Here is a 17,174-nt window from a genome sequence, read left to right on the forward strand (position 1 = left end):
GTGACAGCTACTCCTTTGTCCTCTAATTTTTCCTTTTCTTTCAACACTGGCATTTTTACAACTCAGAGAAGATACCAGTCCTGCTGTCTTACCTGTTCAATCATTGCTTTCATTTGAAGTGATATTAAACATAAATGGCCAAGACCTCAGGCATTAATCTAATATGACAAATTCACTGACATTTTAATTTGCTTTTAATAGTCAAACCAACACATGCTGAAGATATTATAGTTTAAATACTGTTATGCTTTGTGGATAAAAGACAAGTGGCTGACTCGCAGTCAGGAGCACCAGGGAAATTTCACGGTGGCCTAAGGGTTGTTTTATCCTGCTGTGAATGTGAGCAGCAATATTACAAAAGCAGGAATGATCTGCCTGACCTCTCAGAGTCCACACATCAGCTGTAGCTCTCTCGTGTTTTCCTATAGGCTGTATGTTCTCGCTCTTTTCTTCTGCAGCAATAGCACAATAGATGGTCAAGTTAAGAGTGGAGGTGAGAGAAAGAGAAGGAGAATGAATAATCCTCCCAATTGTCTCATTGCCCAGTTCTTGTACAGCTTTTGTATTATTATGGTTACACGCCTTATTTTGAGAGTGAGACAAAGCACATCAACAGCACTGTTCTTTTTAATAATCTACACTACACATCCACTAACACGATTAAAGTGAATTCTTTTAACCAGATAGAGCCAATCTGTTGTGGTGACAGCCCTAAATAACACACAGCCTAAGTGGAATGGAGCCAAATTCCCAGCCTGAGTTATTGTTTCAGTCTGCCCCATGGCTGGACACACAAAGAAAGTGCTGAGGTCCAAAAGGGCAGTTAGGCACTTAACCTGCTCACAGATAGCAGAAGCATTACAAGAAGCCAGTAGGTTTACTAAAATCCCTGAGAAAACACTCTCACGCTCTCCAAACACTCTCAGAAACTGATTGTACGTCACCCGTCTCTGCTCCACAATCCCAACAGTGTCGCTGCTTTGAGTAATTTAAGAAAAAGAGTATATAATTATTATTATACACATGTGAGGATTTCATGGCCCACTTTCTGTTTAGCCATTCTCTCCAGGCTTGTGTTTAGATGCAGTTGGAGAAAAGTTCTTTTAATCATTTATACACAGACTAGCACAAAAATTTAGTAGAAAGAATATGTACGGTTTGTGCAAAACTGTCACACAAGTCTTACGCTCCTTTCAAACTCCCTCAAACTACACATCTACTCCATTAATCATACATGTATGTATACATTTCTAATACATTCACATACCTTCCCCTTAGACCAAGCCACACTAAACCATATTCCATTATTCATGAGCCGTGCTGCAGCTAGTATGCATAGTGCTCTTGTCAGTGGGTGTTATTAGCCCACAGAGGAAGCTCCTAAACCCTGAGTGCAACAACCTGTCGCAGCACTCAGGTCAACTGACGGACTAAGCATTTCTGTCTCGCACACACACACACACACACAAGTGTGTGAGTGAAAACGGATCCCAGCATAAAAGACACAGCTGCAAGCTCACAAGAAACGCATTTAGGGATGCAGTGGCTTTGACTTTAGACCATTTATTCTGTGTCAGTGCACATATTACAGTTTGTCCTGCCTCTAAAAATCGGGTGTTACAGCTCATAGAGTGCCACATACTTCAAAGATCATAAGGTTAGACTGTGTATTAGTATAATGGCTAAAGTTGGTCCTAGTTATCCCAACCAGAGGCAGCTTCAAACTACATACTTGGAAAATATGACATATTAAAATATATATTTTGTGTCATTTTTAACTCCCCCCCTCATTTTTCTGTCATTACTCTTGCAACCCCTAACACTTAGTTCAGCTGTGCTGTGACAGAGCAGGTAAAAAGAAAGAGCAGGAGACTATACTGCATGCATCAGAGGAGTTAAATGGCAAGACAAAACTACAAATTGATGTAGACATTGTATACAGGCAAATTTTCACATTCCACCTGATATAGTGGACAGCTAAGAAAAAAGAAATCCAATTATTTCAGTACCAATAATTGAAGCATTAAAGAGAAGGCCAGGATGACAGAGAACAATATAAAAAGTGAGAAATAGCTGTGCCTACACGACAGCTTTGATGTGGTGGCTGAGCTGATATAGCCAGTGGACAGTCCTTGCACCCATTTTCCTGAACACAATAACAGATGAAGGACTAAATGCAGTAAGGCACTACTGTGATGGCATAATGGTACCATTTACTTCTACATGCTGATCATTTAATGGCTTTGTGTTGTCAATTGAAAAACTGCAGTTTACAGATAAAGCATAAAAGGTTCACAGAATTAGAGCCAAACCACTGAATTTCTGCACTCAAATGTGAGGCCTCTTACACTAAATCAGCTTTTTTGTGAACTAGTTTTCTGTCACACATTGTCACGAATTTGAGAAAGGTGGTTTGTTCCACTCTGAAACACTAAATGTCACAAAGATCGAGCTTTTTTTTTTTTTCAAATATAATAATGCATGTTCTGTCTAAAAAATAATGGGGTGTTTTCAACTCCTGTGAAAAGACAGATATTAAATAAACAGATGATCAGACACGGAAGCAGGCACATGCATGCGAGTCCCCCTACACACAAAATTACACGAGGAGCATTATTCATGCAACGGGACGCACCTAAATGAAACCATGTGTGTAAATGTCATAAGCAAATGTCAATAGCTTTTTGAGGCCTGTCCTGAGGAAATGGAGCCAAGCATACGGGCTTGGAGGACTCATATGCACCTTCATTTTCTACTATTTCATCTAGTCTAAATATGATTTGAAGACCTCATCTGCTCATGTGATGAATTAAACGACACATAGGCTGGGAACTTTTTACAAGCAGCAAGCAGAAAAGAATGAGAGACAAAACCACAAGAGAAAAATGGAAGAAAACTCCTGCTTCTCTTGTTCATATGATGATATACACTATATGTGGAAGAGTGCATGAATGAATATAAACGACCTGTAAACATATTCACACTGTTTAGATCCAATGAGAAAACAAGGCTCACTAAGAATGCTAGCTAAATATAGTAGCTAAATATAGTAGCGAGCTCGACCCAATACTACTGTTTAAAAAGTTTAAAAGAGTATGTACCTCAATGTAGGAAGCAATTCTGGGGTACACTCTGTAAGGCCCGAGCACGTGGGACAGAGGGGTGGTGCAAGGAAAGCTGGTGGTCACAGCATGGCTCACATCTGGCATAGAAAACACCTTGAAGCCAAACTTCTCATACAGCTTCTGCAGATCTTCATCTGGCTTCTCTTCACCCTCACACAGGATGCTGCCCACCACGTAGCGGCACTTCTCTGGTGGCCTCTGAGCGCGCAGAGAGAGAGAAAAAGTGAATATACAGCATATGATGCATGTTCAACCCCATTTCAAGCCCTTTAATGTAGAAGGAGTAAGAAGTCGTGAGGTTTCAGCTGGACGAAAGACAAAAAATAACTGATCACAGGGTTGTTATTAATCAGCCACGCTCACATAGACAACTTTTTCTTTGCAGAGTAAAAAACAAAAGGTCAATATTTTATGATATATTACGATTATTACAAGCAGTGCTTTAAAGCATATGAAGAGGCTCAGTACAGTGAAAGGGAGCGAGTTGGAGGATGCAATCTGTATGTTGGGATTAATGCTGCATCAACACAAAACTACACACGTGTGCAAGTAAAAATAGAAGCCATTTGACTGAAACATGTTGAGACGTTGCACCTTCATATAGCCCGAAGTGTCTCTGGACAGAGGGCTGCCAGCTCTGGTGAACATCTTACCCCAGATATCCAAAAGCCAGATCACATACACGGTAGTCCAAATTGTATATGTGCTAAAAACGATGCCCGTACCGTGGGCAAAATATCTTATTTTTATGCAAAAATGATTTGAAACATTTCAAGTGATAACTAAATAGGATGTTTTGTCTTACATGAAAAGCATTTATTAATAACAGGGCTCTCCACACAGTTAATTTACTTCCTCTGAATTCTGGAGGTATTATACAATCAATTTGATGAGTAATATTGTAATATTTCTAGGTTCAGCTACAGAACATCACCCCTAGAACTGGCAGAGACTGTCTGTCTTGTCTTATGACATTTGAGGAGAGCAGACACAAACTGACAGGATGGTATGATCTCCCTCACTTAAAGGCCTTTCTGCCAACATTATGTCTCTTAATGTGCCCACATGTCTGCATGCAGATGTGAGATAAGCACAGGAACAAACACTGAGTGAGCTGTCAGTCAGAAAAGGATCTGACAACGGATCTCCCACTCACATCCGCTTGTTTGCAGTCTGTCTGCTGCAGAAGGAGAGTGGGAGCTGTGGTTAAAGGGCCATACCAGTTTGGGTTTTTGTCCCCAGTACATTTTATATTAACTGCCCTTTCTTGATGAGCGTTGTCACTGTATTTTAGATGCCCGAGTCTAAGTTTTCAGCCGTGTGTAAAATAAGTTGTAGCTTAGATTAAAATTCCTAGACATGAAACTGCCAATAATGATGATGCTGCCTTACTGCAGGAAATTTTATGCAGAACAACAAACAGGCTCTTTAGAATGAGTGCAATTCTAATGGTTCCCATTAATTCCTGTACAGTATAAAAAGAACTTGCAGAGACACATAAATAATGTTATGTCAAAACAACTGGATACAAAATAGAATATTCACTGTGGGAAATTACCCGATTCAAGGGCATTTTAAATTGCTGCCATGAGATTTTCATAACACAGTGAAATCCAGAAAGCTGATGAGAAAAGCAGGATTTGCAAGTAAGTTCAAGTTTCACAAGTAAGTTTAAGTGACTCCTGTCAAATGGGTTAAAACATGCAAAAAACAGTGTAGTGTTTAAGACCTGCTGCTGGTTTCTGCTCTGTGACAGTGGATGTCTGTGGAGGGCTGGCACCGAGGGGGCACAGATGGAAGACGCTCATCTTCATGTCCCTGGCATCCTTGCATAATTATCACGACTCAACACCACAACGTCCTCTTCTTTTCCATTTCACTTCTCACATTCGGAGCTATTTTTTGACCACACTGCTACTACACTGTGCCATCGCTGCTGTCTTACTTTGTTCATGCAGCAGCTTTTGTGTTGTATTTCAGCATTTGTGGTTGGGTGAGATAAATATATTTCAACACACAGACCCCTCAACCATGGGTGCCGCTCGCATGCATGTACCATGTGGGTAATAATAATGACTGACAGTGTCTGTTTGGGATGAGCAGATAATCTTAACTGTCACATGACACCATGTTCAGTGGTGATTCAGAGAACATAGATCACCTGCTTTTGACAGGGAATTATTCATACATGGCAGCGTGAGATACACTAGATCTATTTACAACGAAGCAATGAGTCACTGCAAACACAGGGAGTCACACTGCGTTAGCAGTGTCACAGTGAATTGTCGCAACAATGTAACCATGTACACATCTCTATTTAAAAGCCTAGTAACATATAAAGGAATGTAATTACTAGTTACTAACTATTACTGGTACTAAAGCAAAAACACTGACGCTAGGAACCATGCTCTCCCTTTAGTAACTGCAGACAGCAGGTGGAATTCTTAGCGTATCTATCAAGTGTGACCATGTGAATTTCTCTTCGTGGCTTTTAGTAAAAATCCTTTTAACTGTTGTCAGTTTGTCTTGAAATATAAGGTGATTCTAACCGTTGGGTGATTTTCCAAGAACCTTATCTTCACTTAGTTTTTAAAATCATTCAGTAAATCTTTGCACCATAAACACGATACAAAAAAACTGCTTTTCATAGGCACATGGAAGTGCACATAAGATTGTCCGTGTGCAGAAGTACTCTTGTCCACCGCCACAAACGATTTATGAAGATGCCAAATGTAAGCAAAAAAGAAACAGACATGCACATAAACTACAAAAATAACACCAACAAGGTGAGATAATGAAAAGTGCAAACAACCTTTTTTTTTCCAATTTTATGTGGTGCAGTAAATTAAACTCTTCAGATAAGTAAAACATTAATTATAGCTTAAAAAATATATTAAATTTAAATTTAGATGAATAAAACAGCATTAGTAACATGATTTCTTCTTTAGCCTCTCCCCTCTATCCAAATGGATTTATGTGCAGGGATTGGCCTGCATCGCCCTCTGTCCTACATGGATGCATCAAATGTATGGGCTGTCAGCATGGCTTCTGTACAAAGCTACTCCCTGTCAACACTGGTGGTTTATGATAAGACAAAACAATAGCCATTCAAACACAGAAGGGATAACAACACCCCTCCCACGTACGGCCTTTCTTCAGCGTCTTATATCTCGCCATCTCTCATGCTCTCTGCACTGATAGACTAGAGTGGTAGCCAAACCAGTAGTTCACTAATGATATCATTCAGGGCTCTAGCTATCATTCACATCCCACACAGCAACAGGAACAAACAGCAGCTCTGACTGCATCTCATCTCTGCTTCCCTTCAGATAACACACCCCAGAAACTACAGGCAATTAGGAGAGGGTGAGTAACAACACTCCATGTACTTGACTTGTACTGGCTTCTCCGCCACAGTTGTTCAAATGTCCGAAAGGCAGAAATTCTTCACCTCTGTCCACACTGCCAAAGCTGTGATTTTGAAAGACCATTTCTCACAGGTAGCAGAGGAAACGCCGACTGTGGCTTTTTGATTGGCGGGAGTAAAAAGCAAAGCGATAGATAATGGCAAGACTGTGGTGCTTTTACCTTGGAAACTGAACACAGATATATTATATTTCGGTACCGAGCTGTAGAAACCCAATTTCCTTAAAAGTGGCTTGTAAATGTGTGTGTTTTATGTGTGTGCAGCTATAGATACAGGCTTATAGATAGATATAGATCTTTCAGCATAACATTAGCATTATCAGCCATAACTACTTTTTATTGATTTTCACTGATTTTCTTGCTAAGGGGATGAGTGTGGCTAAACTCTCCCAATGAGAAAATGTCCTCTAAGGGGTAAAAGAGCTATTGGATCACTTCGAGGTAGAGGTCAAGTTTTTCCTTTAATTTGCCAGTTGTTTTGTACATATAAGCCAGCTCTCTAAGGACCAGTTGAGAGACAAAGTAATTTCAAAAGCAATTCTTTGCTTGGGGCTACAAGGGTTCTTTTTTGATGGATGAGTGCTCTCCAACAATACAAAAGCGCAGCTGAGAGAGGTAATTTTTTATTAGCAGACACGTAATGAGGATTTACTTTCTTCATCTTGCTTGCTCTTAGCCCCGTATCTCTAGCCTCCTGGCCTTCAGTGCTTTGTATGCACTGTTTCCAGTGTGGGGCGCTTTGTAATTGGTCATTTCTGAAGTGTCAGCAGGTTAGGGAGGACTGGGGACAAACACACCAAGGAGACAACTCTCTACCTTGCCGCAGCATAAAACAAAGGATCACAATAAGCATGCCATGCTCTGCTTAATCCAGGATTATCACCACAGTCAAGACAAAACTGGAAAACTTCCACTCACCAAAAAGTAAATCTAAAATGTAAACTAGGAGGGAAGGAGTGACTAATATTGCTCGGTTTTTAAATAAACCATGTAAACCCTGTAAAGGCAACATAGCAGCACAGCTATGAGCTGTGAAACAATGATTTAAATAAATAAATACATCATTCTTATTTCATGTCAAGTTTGCTACAGCACAAAACTAAGTAGTGTCACTGAAATTAGTGCTGAAAAATGATAAGACTTAGAGCCAAATGCGACATGTTTGCCCTTCATGCTCTTGTTGGCAAACTGGGCTTTGCCATCGTGACAGACTGGAGTTAAAGAGGCTGTGATAGTACAAGGTCCTTTCATTGCACTGCAGCCAACAAATCTGCAAATTTAGACCCTCTTTAAAGCACTATGCCATCTTCAGATCAGTGTCCCCAGTGAAGTATGACAAGGAGGAAATGCAGCATTCATAAAGAAAACCCCAAGTCTGTGTAAAGCGGATAACAACCACAATCATATTTCATCTACGGTTCAACTGGATCGGATAAATGTATGGCGGGTTTTGCTGGGGAGCTCTCTCTTTCCGCTCAGTGGTTCACGGGATCATTTTCTTCCCATATATCTGGAACACTGAGCCAGATGGTTGTTTAGGGCACTTCAAAGACCAAGCAAAGAACTTGACACATGGGGAGAAACAAGAACAGGAGACTACAGGATAAGCAATTTCTCAACAAGAGCTGTCTTTCACCTCAGTGTGGCAGAGCAATAACCTGTCTCAGCTGAGTGGAAGCCATTCGCCCCCCACAGGCAGATGAGACGGCAAAGACAAAGTCACCAGGAAGGAAATTGAAACTTGCAAGGCTGCACAGCACCGGGACCGCAGGTATGCTGTGATGGGCTGTTTGCAGCTTAATTATCGCAAAAGTAAAGGAAGCACATGTATCCAACTAAAAAAAAAAACAAAGAACTGTGCCATTCATTTTACAATTTAGGCACAAAGCAAAAATCAACCATCATTGAGAAAACTGAGTGATTTAGCATTAGACTTTAATATTGGATCAAAATCACTTTTTGAACTGAAAGCTCAAAATATAAAAATGTCCTCAAATTTAAGTGAGCCCTAAAGCATCCAAATCAGATTATACATCCAGTGATGTGATGTTGTGTGGGCCCCAGTGGCCCTTTAAGTCAGGAGCCAAAGGAAATCCATTTTTTTGTCTCTCTTGCTTTCACCGAGTGCAGCTCTGTCCCTTTAGGCTGTGCTCAGACTTGGTTTGTAATTACACATGGCATCCTGGGAGCACTGGCATGTATAATTACTGGTGAGGATAAGCACCCTGCTGGAGGCAGGACACAGTTTTCCCTCACACAGTTGTGGAGCTGGTTTACCACTCCAAGGCCAGCTGGACACTGCGTGGCACTCATCAAGCGAGATGTAACAGAGTTAATCTTCCCTAATAGGAAATATGAATGAATCCACCCCCTCATCCCCAAACATGCTTAGCTCTTTCTCTAAAAAATGTTCAACTGTATTCCTCCACCATCTCCAGACATTCTCCATGTCTTGTCTAATAAATATTCAGCTCTGTAATCCAATATCCTGTGTATCCCGGCCTAAAAAAAGCAGATGCGTGAAACGACGAGATGGATGGTGCAGAAGATTCAAAGACATTTTTCACCCTCTTGTTTCACTGACTAATCTGAACATGTCAGTTTATAGAGTAAAAAAAAGAGTAAAGCAGTTTGTGAAGACAGCCGAATTTGGGGGGGGGGCACAAGCGGTTCTCCATTAAACCGATTCCATCTGGATTGCTCCCGTTCTCGATTTTCAGTGTCTTTCTCAGTCCATAAAAATTAATGGGGTGTTTTACTACAGGGAGAGTTGGCATGTCCATATCCTTGCATAATATTGGCTTGAAGACCTGTGGGACCAGACTCCAGGGTATGAGTGTATTTATTTCTCGTTTCATATCCACCTTTAAAAGTGGCAACCCCTTGCCAGAAGCCCCTCTTTCATGTTGTTGCTGTTGACAGACAGACAAGCAGCACTAAAATGCTAATAAATCTGACTGGGAGTGAAGCGATGCTCGGCGCTCTGATCTGAAATTCCGATTGATGAATTGGAGCAATGCAATGCTCTCAAGGTGAGTCAGACTACCAATTTATACCCCTCTTCCAAGGCACTTCCACACCTCTCACTGCCACTCCCATATATGTCTACACATGACATTTCATTTTCTCCTCCTTGTCATGGGGAGCCATGAGTTGGTTTGCTTCGGAGAGCTAAAACAAAGTGGGAATTCAACAGATCAGAGGATGAACCAAATAGCAGCTCTACTTGAGATACACAACATGCTATGAGTGTCACAGACAGTTGCATTTGCTATGTAGCTCCTTTACATATAGTCAGATGCCATTATATTTAAAGTGAGACGTAAATTTGTACTGTACACTAATTTGACTGAAGGAGTGAAATTGCACGCAGTTGTCCCTCAGTAAACTACTTCTGGTAACTGTAAGTACCTCCGGTAGTTTACTGCTTTATCCTTCATGACACGTTGGCCTCGGAGCACTCACTGCTGCCCACTCTTGTTAATGAATTCTGCTCTGGAGATTTCTTGCAGACAGGCAGCCTGCTTGTAGATTCTTTACTCGCTTTCATGCTACAACACAAGAAAGGGCTACAACTACAAAATCCAGTGATTTAGTCTGTACTTATCCAATCTGGGATCGCGTCATGGAGCTTATGTCAAAGCTCTATTACAGGAGATCCCGAGGGAGCTCTCTGCCTTCGATTGTCAAGCCGTGTAGGGTCACTGTGCAGCTGACTGACACCTGAGAGCCAAACGATTATTTTGAAATTTGAGGTTCAATCCTTCAGGTTTGTTGCAATAATAAGTTAAGGTAATTATAAGACCAAGCAAACAACTGTATAGACATAAATAAGCAACAGAGATGTCTTTAATATACAGTCAAAGAGCCTTCTGACTTGCCACATATACAACTGAATATATTCCACTGCTATAACAGAAGCCCTCTATTTTACGTAGTCAGTTTTGAATCCACATTTTCAGGGCACAGACCCCTTCTAGCTTTCATCATCGTCATTAAACAGCCACCGTATTTCAATCTGAATGCAAGGTGAATGCAGAAGAATCATCGAAAAACCAGCCATGCCCTGGAATAGAGAGCCAGGAGTGAAAACCACTGGAGTAATGTGTCATGGTGACCAGCCACTCAAGCAGGTATGAAATCCAATTTTATTTTAATTTGATGAAACTCATTTTGACTGAATGAATACTAAGAGGCTGGGCTGAGTCACACTACTTATGCCATTATAATAAATTGAGTATAAAGATCAATTGTGGTTTTGAGGAAGCACCTTCCTCCCACACAAACTCAATTTCAACGCTAATAGTGCCATCTAGAGTCCGTCAGTGTGCAGCTTAGCACGTTCAGTACATAGTAGATAGGAGATAACAATCAAAGTAAATACTGCATAGTTTAAAATACCTTCTTACTGATTTAACTAAGGAGTGTCAGGTAACTGCATAACATTATAAGATTCTGCATCTCAGCTGTGCTCCAGACTATCCTCTTTATTATCATATTCCAGATGTGGTCTTCTCCTGTTTTTTACATGTAAACATACATTTATTGCACAATTTAAATGTATATTAAACAGCTTTGCTGAATAAAGAAATTCAGGTATTCATTTTTCCTTAAAATAATGACTTGCCTTTTACTTGTTCTGCAGTATGCAATTTTGACTTATGCCATTGTCAAAGGTAGTCCAACACTTTGGACTACCTCTACTGTAAAACCCCAAAATGACTTAATATTAATTAGTGCATTGAGCTTTATGTATTGTTCTTTTTGATGGTGGCGGATGGGGGAAGTGAAGTTTACTTACCAGCACTTTAATCATTTAACAAGTTATATTAAATGTGATTTTAATTAACTCAAGCATGATAGACATTTTTTAATCTAATGGCCTGATATAACACGAAACTATGAAACAGCATATTTTGAATAAGGTAACAGATTCACTGCCTTCTCTGAATGCGGGCCAGTTATGCTTAACGCCCAAAGATCCATTCTGAGTCAGGAAAACCCCTTAGAGCCTTGACAGTTTCACACAGATAAGTACATAGTTTCATTCTTGCGAATGCGTGCGGTGGCTTTTAAGGTCTGTGTGTCTTAAGCTCGTGGTGGCTTGCTGTTAGCAAAAGCTAAACCCAAGACATTAGCCACTGATGACTTCCAGCCTGTTTTCACGCTCAACATTACTATTGAAATATTCATTAAAGCACTGTTATGGCAGCTATGCAGTACACGACACACACAAATTACAACAAAAAAAAATTTCAAGCTAGTTAAACAAATAATAATCTGTATTAAATATAAAAATAAGTAAACTTAACATACTGTTCCTTTTGCACAGTATGTTTTTTGACTTTATATTACTAGTAATTTAGGTATAGCATACTCATAATGAGAATGTGTTCAAGCACATTTGTTTTAAAGCCAACTTATTATAACTTATAATGTAAGGCCATGCTATCAAAAGGAAAATAAGAGTTGTAGTCAAGTGAAAGAGAAAGTTTGCACAGGAAGTGCAGCCCTGTCAAAAAATAAGTCCTGTAGCTTGTAGAACCACTTTTAGCAGCAATAATTTAAAGTAATCGTTTTCTGTATGACTTTACCAGTCACTCACATTGTTGTGGAGGAATTTTAGCTCAATATTCGTTAAAGCTAATCAAGTTAATTCTTCTTTAGTTAATTGAGGTTTGTGAGTCTTAAATCTGGAGCATCTGGACTTTGATCTGGTCATTGCAGGACCTTGATTCTTTTATTTTCAGTATTCTGCTGTGCTCAGGATCATTGTCCTGCTACACGACTCAGTTTTGGCCAAGCTGCTGGACCAGTGTTCTCACATTTGACACTTTTAAGAATACTTTGGTAAAGCATTCTTAAAAGTTTATTTGAGCTTATATACTATTTTTGGTTTTCCCCAAACATGGCCAAACATCTCCACTCTGGTCTTTCCAAAGGACATTAAGAAGTCGTGTGATTTGTTCTGAACTTAAACTGCGCTGACATGCTCTTTTTAAAGAGAAGAGTCTTTTCCCCCTCCCGAACAGGCCATACTTGTTCAGTCTTTTTCTAATTGTGTTGTCATGATCTTTAATATTTAACATGCTCACTGAAGCCTGTAGCTCTTGGATTTGTTTTTAGAATTTCTGTGAGCATTGCATGGTCTGACACTGGTGTCAACTCCTGTGAAGAGTTGAATGTTCTCCACTAGTGAATAATATTTCTCAATGTAAAATGATGGACTTCAAATTATTTGGAAATAGCCTTTTAATTGTTTCCAGGTTGATGGACAGCAACAACTGCTTCTCTAAGGTCATTGCTCATGTTTTTCCTCTTTGGCACGGTGCTAACACACACCTGAAGACTCCACAGCGGCAAACTGTCAAAAGTCCTGCTTTTTTTGGAGGTGCTCGCACTTCCTGATGATCAGTTAATCCATTGCTTTTAATGAGCATCACCTGGCTGCTAATTTACCATCTTAATTCCTTAGGAAGAATTAAGGGTGACTGCAGAGTCCTGTGAACATTTTCTTTTCACATGACTGCAGGCGTAAATAGTTTCCTTAAGTAAAGTCTAAACAGCTAGCTGTAACAGCTAATAAAACTCATGCAATAAAAAAGCAGTAAAACAAATCTGATCACATAAAAACTGTATCTCTTCACGCAGATTTACTGCATTACAATTTAGAGTCCTGTTTGAAAAACTTTTTTTTAACATTAGTGTTAAGTAAAATTTTCAGCAAAAGTTAAGCCATGTGGCACTTTTGCAATTTATGTTTACTCCTGCGGATGGTGGGGAGTAATCAGAATGTCATGTCACTTTGAAAACAGTGAAGAGCCGTGGGTTGACAAAGAGTCAGGTCAAAAAGGGATTGAAAATTTGCACTAAGAACCTCAAACCTGTCAGTTAAGTTCAAATACTTGCCTACTTACTTTACCCCAGTAAAGCCTAATTCCTCATCACACTGCTTTTTTCCAGTTGCAAGAGTCATGCGATCTATATAGTAATCTGTGTGTTCTGTAGACACCCTATGAGCCAGACTCTCCACAAACTCCAGCACCAGCAAAAAAGTTTTAAAAGCTCTTCAATTAGTCTTTACCCAGAACTTTCCACTGGCATGACTCACAGTCAGAGCTTCTACTAAAAGACTTCAGTTAAAAAAAGACAGAGAAAACAGTGGGTGTAAGCAGAAATACAGACAGTTATGCTGTTGTGTCACATTCTTTATTCTATAAAGGGAACCGAATTGTGATCTGGCCATATAGAAATTCTGAAACTCTTACACACATGACACTGCTCCTTGACCACCACATAGACTGAAGTTGTGTCAAATGCCTCTATTTTGCCACACTGTTTGTCAGCTAGGTCAGCTCGTCCAACAATGTACACTCACCTTCCTTACCCTGTGTCAGAAGGACTGATGCAATATAAGCAAACAGAGCCTAAGTGTTAGGTTTTTTTTTAAGTCAACGACTAAGCTATATATAGAAAATAACTTGCAACTGTGAAATTTCATCAAACTGCACAGTGTTTGTGCTGCTCCCATACCAGCTGGGAACTCAATGAACACTCCCATCAGCTATTGAACAGACTCTTTTTGTTGACTAAAAACACAACTCGTGATGCCCAGCAGTATGTAGAATGAAAGCAGGAAATAACCGCAGTTCTCAGCTGAGGAATGACCCGGTTATGCAAAATTTGGATCTGGATCCATCTGACAAAAGGATATTCATTGCTTCTTTTATCTGGATTGTGACTGTAATATAATTCATTTAGGCTACAGCAGAACCCGCTACATTTTCAGACATCTGTCAGCTTTTCCTAGACACATGTGAAGAGGCTGTGTTTGCCCTTATAGTCAGGAGTCTGGTTACCATTTCTGAGTCAGAAACAGGCAAATGCCAAAGTGCCTTGGAGCCACAGATGAGTGGGGAAACAATATCAACAGTGCAACGTGGCAATGAATAGCCGACTGGTTTCATCATTCAAGCTCAGTTACTTTAAAAGACAGCTTGTATATAAAAGCCACTGAGCTACACACAGTAAATGACACTGAAATAAATCTGCTCACGCAGTTCAGTGCCATGAAAAAATATGAATAAACAGTATTTAGAGCAAAAAGATTTTTTTATTATCCAAAAGGGATCAGTGGCCACTTAACAACTTAGCCGATGTTTCGTAGCTTTAGTAAAATACATGTATTTATATTTAAATACAAATGCATTTACATTTAAAGCAAAAAATGCCAACATAAGCACTTTCCAATGACAGGATACTGCATGGAGAAAAGAATTCAATTAAAGATGTAACTGTAGCTGCTGGGAAATTGTGAGGTGATTTTAGAGACAATACAATAATGCTACACATACTGACAATACTTTTAAATATAAAGGCAATCTTTATCAAATGCTAACATGTATATTTGTTCATTAAAGGAAGGAGTTTTTTGTGTGATAAAATTAAACTTAGAAGACTTTCTTACTGGAAAGTTTTGTAACACAGGTTTTAGTCAGCCTTAGAGGAGTCTCTTATACTGCATGGATGCTATATATCTGATCTGTGCTGCTTTGTTTTGCGTGCGAAATGTTTTACTTACTAACACATTATAAAAAGACAATTTATCAAGAAAATAACCAGCACTTATTGAAGCCATGGTCATATTTTACTTTTTTTTTTTCCAGGGGTATTGTTAAGTCCACTACACAGACAATCACAGCTCAATGTTAAATGATGCAACAGTCTAAGTTTTCAATATACATTGTGAGCCTTTGAGTGACCTTTAGGACACTCTGCAGGTCTTACTGGCTGCAATATCTTATCTGCTAACACAGTACATTGGATTTCGATGTTATGTCACGGGGTCAAATGTAAATACACCTTCAGTGCTGTGTAGTTAAACATTACGGTAACAGGTGCTACGTCTCACGGTCTCACCTGCTTGGGGTCATCGTAGAAGACACCGATGGCGTTCAGCTTTGGCCCAATGCTGCAGCTCTCAGTGTAGGCTGCACCGCAGTCCTTGTATGGTCCCTCTTTAAACTTATAAGCAATGGTGACATTTCTAATTGGCGGCGGTCCAGTCTTAATGACAATGTCTGACAGGACCCCCGCGTACAGCAGTAAGCTCCCCACCGTCACAACCAAACACAGCAGAAGGACAATTATCAGCAGCAGCAGAAACAAATCGGACATGGTCTCTCAAGGCGGTACAATAGCTGCAGACACTGCAAAATCTGGTGCTAAACGTCCTCCTTCGGGTCACTCTCGCACCGACGCTGTCGTCCTAATGGCTCAAATAACACGGCACAAGAATCGGGACTATTCAAAAGTCAGTGCTGAATTGTTGTTGTTTTTTAAGCCGAAATAGCTACACAAAGTCCAAGCACAGCGGAAAGCTAGTTATTTCCCCAAACAAAGGTACACGCTTCCCGGTCAGACCAAGCTTATTCACCTCGGGGGGAGGCGTTTATGTTTTATTTAAAGGACTTGTTGGTTTTTTGTAAATTACGTCGGTAAAATAGCAAATAACCGTATAACACGTAATACTAAATGAATATTACTCCTACTGAGCTTCGAAAATCCGGCTTGGACGCAAAGAAATACTCATTATTTTCAATAGCACCCCCTTTCCATTAATATGAACAAGTCTAAAAATAAATAAATAAATTGATAAATAAAAAACTGAAATCAAACATTACTGCTTTATAGTGTGACAACGTTCAGGTAACGGTGTAAATTCAAAAATACTCATATAAAAAATACATGTAAGCAGAATTTGGTGGATATTATCATTACAGTATGCGCAGGCATACCAGAACAAGTCTGGAGTACTATTTGGGACAGGAGCGGCGTGGCAGAAAACAAAAACAAAAAAAACCCAGATGCACTATTTTCCTGCTTTTCACAGAAAACTACCAGAAACAACACAAGATGATGTGTACACTCACCATCAGATTAGAGGTCCTCAATGCTTATTTAGTTCCTGGGACCAGAGACACAAACCATGTTTAATCTCCTCAGTGCTATCAGCTCTAAACCACTTAGATCATGAGTATGAAGTGTGACAAGTTATCATTGTTTGGCAGATCAATGTGCTGCAGCCAGTTTTGGTGTATTGTTCCATTTCAGTCAGCTGCATTTTGGAAAGCATCTAATTTATCACGTACTGTTCACATCACATCCTGTTTGCTAACTCTTTTTGTTCCTAATTTTATTAATTTACTAGATTCATGATTATAAGCAGAGAAATGCTGATTATATTTCAGCAAACATATTTTGTGTACCTGTCTCATGCTGTTTTCAAGTGCTGCTGATGGAAATTTTGTGATATAGTGCATTACGATATATGATCAACATTGCTGAAATAAAGGCTGCTACATAGAAATGTGTGCTACTATCTACTGAAATAAAAATGTTAGTTTTAAACTACACGGAATAGACACAATAAAACTAGCACAAAGGCACTATTTCAATTTCCTTGGTGATGTGTTAAATAATAAATTGTGCATTGGACCTGTAGAGGATTTCTCTCCTCCTCAGGTATTTTAACAGCATTCAAGCCATAATGTATTATCAATAAAAACTCTATAATAACCCTGCAAAAAAGAAAATCCAATACTTTAAGTTTCAGGAGCAGAA

The 17,174-nt window shown here is 39.6% G+C and overlaps 1 protein-coding gene across 1 annotated transcript in view; it reads right to left on the reverse strand.

Annotated features, from left to right (window-relative positions):
• Window positions 1–16,001, reverse strand: part of tex264a (testis expressed 264, ER-phagy receptor a) — an 80,923-nt gene extending 64,922 nt beyond the window's left edge. The window contains exons 1-2 of the mRNA XM_082532193.1: window positions 15,471–16,001; window positions 3,102–3,323 (exon numbers count right to left, since the gene is read on the reverse strand). Of these exons, the coding sequence (XP_082388319.1) occupies window positions 3,102–3,323; window positions 15,471–15,728 (480 nt within the window). The 5' untranslated portion in view covers window positions 15,729–16,001. The remainder of the gene's footprint in view (window positions 1–3,101; window positions 3,324–15,470) is intronic.
• Window positions 16,002–17,174: the final 1,173 nt, after the last annotated feature.

This window comes from Aulonocara stuartgranti (assembly GCF_965226115.1).
Source record: "Aulonocara stuartgranti genome assembly, chromosome: 5".
Taxonomy (NCBI): Eukaryota; Metazoa; Chordata; class Actinopteri; order Cichliformes; family Cichlidae; genus Aulonocara; species Aulonocara stuartgranti.